This window comes from Orbicella franksi, chromosome 1 (assembly GCF_964199315.1).
Source record: "Orbicella franksi chromosome 1, jaOrbFran1.1, whole genome shotgun sequence".
NCBI lineage: Eukaryota > Metazoa > Cnidaria > Anthozoa > Scleractinia > Merulinidae > Orbicella > Orbicella franksi.
Genome location: NC_138145.1, coordinates 37,002,663 through 37,009,647, shown reverse-complemented (window position 1 = coordinate 37,009,647; position 6,985 = coordinate 37,002,663). Strand labels below are relative to the sequence as shown.

General features: G+C 39.0%; 2 protein-coding genes and 1 non-coding gene across 3 annotated transcripts; all 3 read left to right on the top strand.

The window, feature by feature from the left end:
* Window positions 1-3,043: 3,043 nt before the first annotated feature.
* On the top strand, window positions 3,044-3,826 carry LOC145498537 (galanin receptor 2a-like). The gene has a single exon (XM_081478468.1). The coding sequence runs from the start codon at window positions 3,044-3,046 to the stop codon at window positions 3,824-3,826; it is 783 nt and encodes a 260-aa protein (XP_081334594.1).
* A 598-nt stretch (window positions 3,827-4,424) lies between these two features.
* Trnaa-ggc (transfer RNA alanine (anticodon GGC)) lies at window positions 4,425-4,497 on the top strand. Its single transcript has one exon. It is a non-coding gene; the product is annotated as a tRNA-Ala (tRNA).
* An 833-nt stretch (window positions 4,498-5,330) lies between these two features.
* LOC145498446 (galanin receptor 2a-like) lies at window positions 5,331-6,347 on the top strand. Its single transcript, XM_081478403.1, has one exon. It carries the CDS (start codon window positions 5,331-5,333, stop codon window positions 6,345-6,347), a length of 1,017 nt encoding a protein of 338 aa, XP_081334529.1.
* The last annotated feature ends 638 nt before the right edge of the window (window positions 6,348-6,985 follow it).

Below are 6,985 nucleotides of genomic sequence, written 5' to 3'. Positions count from 1 at the left end.
CTTTGGCAAGTAAAGTTACAAACTGAAGTTTAGGCGCTTATCTCGTAAAATTATCATGAATCTCCATATAGCACTTCAAAGTGGGCGTGAAATTAAACTTTTAACATATCCCTTTGTCTTCATGAAGTCCTTTGATCATTTTAGAGCTATTGTTTGTCATTTTTCTGTTATTGCTTAGTATTATCACTTTTAGTGTTCCCATGTTTTAAATTTATATGTTATATATATGCTAATTTCACTTGAAGATGGCGTTGAAGGTCGAAACGTCGCTCAAATTTCATCCGTAGTTTCACTGTTTTCGTCTTATGTCAACCTGACATTGGAAAGTCAAGCTATCTACAGTCGCCTCTATTACTCGTGCAATACACCTTTTTACCAGGCAGCTGGTTAAAACGATTCCCGTTGAAAAAACAAACCACATTTTGCCTTTTACAAAAGCTTCTGTCCCATTTGAAAGATTTCCAAGCAGAATTTTCTTTTTAATATTTGAAAACAGTTTTCGTAGACTTTCAGTGCACTGTGTATACTGGTGTAGATAATACGTTTGGAAAGTTGTATCTTGAAGCAAGTGTTTCTACGGTGATTGAAAAGGAAGCCTGATTAATCATGGATTGGAACTTCACAGACGACGAAAATTTTCCTGATTTCGACGATGAGTACAGTTTATTTGAAGAATTCGGATCCACTCCTGACAACATCTCTCGTGCACGTTTTGCAATCGTTGGGTTTTTGATAATTTGTGGAATTTTCGAAAATGCCATGATTTGTTGGATATTGGTACGTAAGAAAAAGTACTTGAGGAACTTTGCCAACTTTCATTTACTCAATTTAGCCATTACAGACATTATATTTCGGATTTTGGCCGTTCCAGGGACCGTTCATTTTTTGTAAGGTAGGGGGGGGGGGCTGGTGGGATTTGGGGGGGGCCCATGCGAAAAAAAATGGCTTTCGAGGGGGGGCCATCCCAAAAAAATAAGGGAAAAAGGGGGGGGGGCCACGTGAAATATTTCAGTAAAACTTTAAAATGGCATGATGTTTGAATATCAAAAAAATTGCTATAGAATAAACATAGAAGGCAGGATACAAATTTATTACAAACTTTCCTTCTGCTTTAAAAAAACGTTTGGTGACAAAAAGCATTTGTAGCTACTGAAAAGAAGTATTTAACACTGTTATTTTCGAATGCAACTTTCACTGGCACTCATCTTCATCTCCGCTGTCGTCGAGTTCTTCGTCGCCGCTTGTGCTGTTATGGGAGTCTCTTTCACCAATGCTGCAAGAAGCAGCAATGCTTTCCGTCAGAGTGTACTCTTCAGGGTACATGAAGGTGTAAACATAATCTCTAACTTCCCGCTCAAGGTTGGTGGTGATTCTGCTTCTTGCAGCATTGGTCAAATAAGTTCCTTCCAAGAGCGGTGCGATGTATGGCCCATCTCTTCTAAGTATCGACGTGGCAACATCCTCAACTTTAAGACACCCTTCCGGAACGGCCGTTCTAGGAGGGTACACAAGGCATTGTGGAAGATCATTTCCTAGCGGGTTTCCAACACAGATTCCATAAACTCGTTGGACGTTGTTTTCAGTCCGCTTCCTCTTTCTTTCATTTGACTTTCTGCGGTTTTCTTTTTTCCTTCTCCTTATGTTGATGTGCTGTTTGAGTATGCCTTTGAATATGCTGTTATAATTGTTCTTCTTATTTTCTAGTGCTTCCATGTCCTGCGTGACCTTCGTCAACTTAGTTTCTGTACATTTGATCTGTTTTACATTAAATCTGTAGGCAAATTCTTCGCCCTGCTTTAAAGCAAGCCCATTGGACTGAAAGAGTGTGGAATCGTGTTCCTTTACATCTTTCAATATGACATTCAACTTTTCCACCATTGCTCTGTGCTCTTTGATGGAGAAGTTCAGTTTTCTTCCATCACTGGGCTTCAACTGGTACCCTTGCATGGAAAACTCAGTCGCCCTTTCTGAACAGCCATCCGCACTTAGAAAGATTGCTTCTTTTGCTTGTAAGATGTCAAACTGCCTGGATTGTTCAGCTGTAAACCTTTTCTTAAATGACTCGTCGCTTTCGCCATTATTGCGCATTTTGGAATGAGTCTCTTTATGATGCTCATGTAGTAATGCGCTCTTTCCCCGATTGGATTAACAATATAAAGAAGAAAGAGCATGGAAGTGGCAGGCTGGTTTTATCTGACCCAGAGAGCGTTGCTCTATTTGCAGATAAGTTTATTGTCAAATCGAAGTTTGTGGTGGATTATCTTCAGCATCTTGAAGTGCTGGAATTTAAAAGGAAAAAGAGAGCAGAAGAATAGGCAAAGTTAAGTAGGGAGGAGGACTATCCTTGGACTGAGTTGTGCGAAGATCTAACCAAGCTTAAAAAGCTACGTGTTCCAGAACTAAACAAGTACTCAAACCACCACGGGCTGAAGCAGCAAGAGTGAGAAAGTAAAGGCAATTGTAAGACATTCATGCTTGTAGCAGAAGAGTCCTCTCAGAGCTGGCCAACCAACACTGAGAAATGCCAGGACATTGACATAAAATGACAACAGGACAAGTGCTGACAGCAGTGAAAGGGATGAAAGTGACAATGATGAGTATGACAGTGATGCCATTGACTCTGGGGGAGAAGATGACTCAAGTGACGTCATTCTTGCATTCATCAATTCAGATGAGGAAGATGCCAATAAGAGGCCAAATGCCACACGCTCAGGGTGAGCCATAACTAGGAGATCCGAAATTGACTTCTCTTTCTTTTGATTTGTTTTTTAAACAACAGCTCTCTGTCGTATAGAGATCGTAAATATTGTCTTCATAGTGAGCACAATAACGTGAAGTAGGGGGATAATAGAGAAATATTAAAAAAGTTGAAATCTAAATATTTTTTGTTCAATTCTTTTTTTTGGAGGGGGGGTCATCCCAAAAAACGACCGCTGTAAGGGGGGGCTATGTGAAAAAATTGGTAAGCTGAGGAGGGGGGGGGGTCATGCGATTTTTAAATGGTACTTCCCAAATCCCACCAGCCCCCCCTCCCTCATAAAAAATGAACGGTCCCCCAGATCTGCTAAAAGACCAGCTTATTACCACGAGCGATTTCGCGTGTAAAATTGGAGAGTTTTGTAGATATGCCACTTTGGGGGTTACATTTGCTGTCCTGGCCGGACTTGCCTTTGATCGTTACATTCATATTGTTCATCCCTTTAGAGCTCGAACAGTCACTTGGAAACATAGTCGAAACGTAATTGCATTGTCATGGACTTACAGTCTACTGTGTTCAGCTCCATTTTTGTACAGCATAACAAGTGAAGTTGGAGTGGACGACGAAACCTTGGAAAAAATTTCAAGCTGCTACGATATGCCTGGCCTGCCTTCACGTATTTCGTGGTCTGTGTTTCTTTTGTTTTCATTTGTAATTCCCTTGGTTTTTATGGCAGTCGTGTACGGTAAAGTTGTGAGTGTTTTATGGAGTCGCGCTCGTAGCAAGACTATAAACAAACAGACGGCGAAGACCAAGATGTTAGCTGTAAAGATGATGGTGGTAATTGTCCTTACATATCTTGTTACGTGGGGACCCGAGCTTGTTATGAAAACCATGGAGGTTTTTTATTTTGAAGAAGACGCCTTTAAAAAGGTTGAGAACGAAGAAGAGGAAGTGGCCGAACTCGACAACGGTCCATTGATGTTTGTACTGGAGGCAACATTTGAAGCATTGTCATTAGCGAGTTCAGTTTTAAATCCTCTGATATTTGGCTATTATAATGGAAGCTTTAGAGGCGAGATAAAGAACATCTTTTTGGGAATGAAAAGAGCAAAATGCGGTTTTTAAAAACGTACACAAAGTATAGGCCCTCGGGTCCCAAAAATTCATGTTTCCAGCAGGAAACGAACGAACCTTACAAACTAAAGCACCTGACGAGCTTTTGTATTGTTACACTGAACACAGAGCTTATGAAAGCAAATCAGCGTCTACCAACTTTTTTTCGCTGTAAAATCTTTTCCGTTCAGTTTTATTTCTTTTTTCAGTTTCCTTGTTAGCGAATTCAGTGCACTTTTGACACATAATAAACTGTGTTGACATTATTTGAATAAACTATGTGAACAGTAAATGTGAATTTAAAGAAACATCGACAATCTTTGGCAGTACAATTAGTAAAGCTAAAATTATTTATCGTTTTACGACTGCGTAGATAATCTATTTGAGATAATCTGTGGCATATCTGGGAGTTTCCAACCGTATTTTCATTGTCTGGGAATTAATTTTTCTTCTTTCCAATTGCTTAAAATGGAAAATTAACTGCGATGATCATTCTTCACTTTCATCTAGAACCGCAGTTCATATATGAATTATTTCATATAAACTTCACATCATTTCACTCCTCACGGGAAGATATGAGCTCGACTAATTGACCTCGCTCCCAATGTGTGGCTTCATAGTTCAGTTGGTAGAGCATCGCACCGGCATCGCGGAGGTCACGGGTTCGAACCCCGTTGAAGCCCTGATTTTTTTTTTCAGGCTTCTTCTTTCCAATTGTTTAAATTGGAAAATTAACTGCGATGATCATTCTTCACTTTCATCTACAACCGCAGTTCATATATGAATTATTTCATATAAACTTCACCTCAATTTTAATTTTAATTAGAATAACACAAAGCCGAGGAAACATATTGCAATAAACAATCAGAACCGAATTGGGCGACACGAAGTCTTATTACCAATTAATCATAAAAATTATAATTTTCGAGAAAAGAAGAAAAGTCAAGTTATGAAAGAAAGGGAAAATTTGCATTAAAATACCTACAAAAGAGATCTAAACATCAGGCCATCGCGCCTCCTACCGGCAATTAGGCGCCAAAAAACACAAAAGCAAGCGTCATTGTCATTTTTCTGTTATTGCTTCAGTATTATCACTTTTAGCATTCCCACGTTTTAAATTTATATATGTTATATATATGCTAATTTCACTTGAAGATGACGTTGAAGGTCGAAACGTCGCCCAATTTTCATCAGTAGTTTCACTGTTTTCGTCAAATGTCAAGCTGGAATTGGAAAGTCAAGCCATCTACAGTTGCCTCTATTACTCGTGGAATACACCTTTTTACCAAGCAGCTGGTTAAAACGATTCCCGTTGAAAAACCAAACCACATTTTGCCTTTTACAAAAGCTTCTGTCCCATTTGAAAGATCTCCAAGCAGAATTTTCTTTTTAATATTTCAAAACAATTTTCGTAGACTTTCAGTGCACCGTGTATATTGGTGTAGATAATACGTTTGGAAAGTTGTATCTTGAAGCAAGCGTTTCTACGGTGATTGAAAAGGAAGCCTAATTAATCATGGATTGGAACTCCACAGACGACGAAAATCTTCCTGATTTCGACGATTTCGAATTCGGATCCAGTCCTGACAACATCTCTCGTGCACGTTTTGCAATCGTTGGGTTTTTGATAATTTGTGGAATTTTCGAAAGTGCCATGATTTGTTGGATACTGGTACGTAAGAAAAAGTACTTGAGGAGCTTTGCCAACTTTCATTTACTAAATTTAGCCATTACAGACATTATATTTCGGATTTTGGCCGTTCCAGATCTGCTAAAAGACCAGCTTATTGCCACGAGCGATTTCGCGTGTAAAATTGGAGAGTTTTGTAGATATGCCACTTTGGGGGTTACATTTGCTGTCCTGGCCGGACTTGCCTTTGATCGTTACATTCATATTGTTCATCCCTTTAGAGCTCGAACAGTCACTTGGAAACATAGTCGAAACGTAATTGCATTGTCATGGACTTACAGTCTACTGTGTTCAGCTCCATTTTTGTACAGCATAACAAGTGAAGTTGGAGTGGACGACGAAACCTTGGAAAAAATTTCAAGCTGCTACGATATGCCTGGCCTGCCTTCACGTATTTCGTGGTCTGTGTTTCTTTTGTTTTCATTTGTAATTCCCTTGGTTTTTATGGCAGTCGTGCACGGTAAAGTTGTGAGTGTTTTATGGAGTCGCGCTCGTAGCAAGACTATAAACAAACAGACGGCGAAGACCAAGATGTTAGCTGTAAAGATGATGGTGGTAATTGTCCTTACATATCTTGTTACGTGGGGACCCGAGCTTGTTATGAAAACCATGGAGGTTTTTTATTTTGAAGAAGACGCCTTTAAAAAGGTTGAGAACGAAGAAGAGGAAGTGGCCGAACTCGACAACGGTCCATTGATGTTTGTACTGGAGGCAACATTTGAAGCATTGTCATTAGCGAGTTCAGTTTTAAATCCTCTGATATTTGGCTATTATAATGGAAGCTTTAGAGGCGAGATAAAGAACATCTTTTTGGGAATGAAAAGAGCAAAATGCGGTTTTTAAAAACGTACACAAAGTATAGGCCCTCGGGTCCCAAAAATTCATGTTTCCAGCAGGAAACGAACGAACCTTACAAACTAAAGCACCTGACGAGCTTTTGTATTGTTACACTGAACACAGAGCTTATGAAAGCAAATCAGCGTCTACCAACTTTTTTTCGCTGTAAAATCTTTTCCGTTCAGTTTTATTTCTTTTTTCAGTTTCCTTGTTAGCGAATTCAGTGCACTTTTGACACATAATAAACTGTGTTGACATTATTTGAATAAACTATGTGAACAGTAAATGTGAATTTAAAGAAACATTGACAATCTTTGGCAGTACAATTAGTAAAGCTAAAATTGTTTATCGTTTTACGACTGCGTAGATAATCGATTTGAGATAATCTGTGGCATGTCTGGGAGTTTCCAGCCGTATTTTCATTGTCTGGGAATTTTAATTTTAATTAGAATAACACAAAGCCGAGGAAACATATTGCAATAAAGAAACAGAACCGAATTGGGCGAGACTAAGTCTTATTACCAATTAATCATAAAAATTATAATTTCCGAGAAAAGAAGAAAAGCCAAGTTATGAAAGAAAGGGAAAATTTGCATTAAAATACCTACAAGGGAGATGTAAACATCAGGCCATCGCGCCTCCTA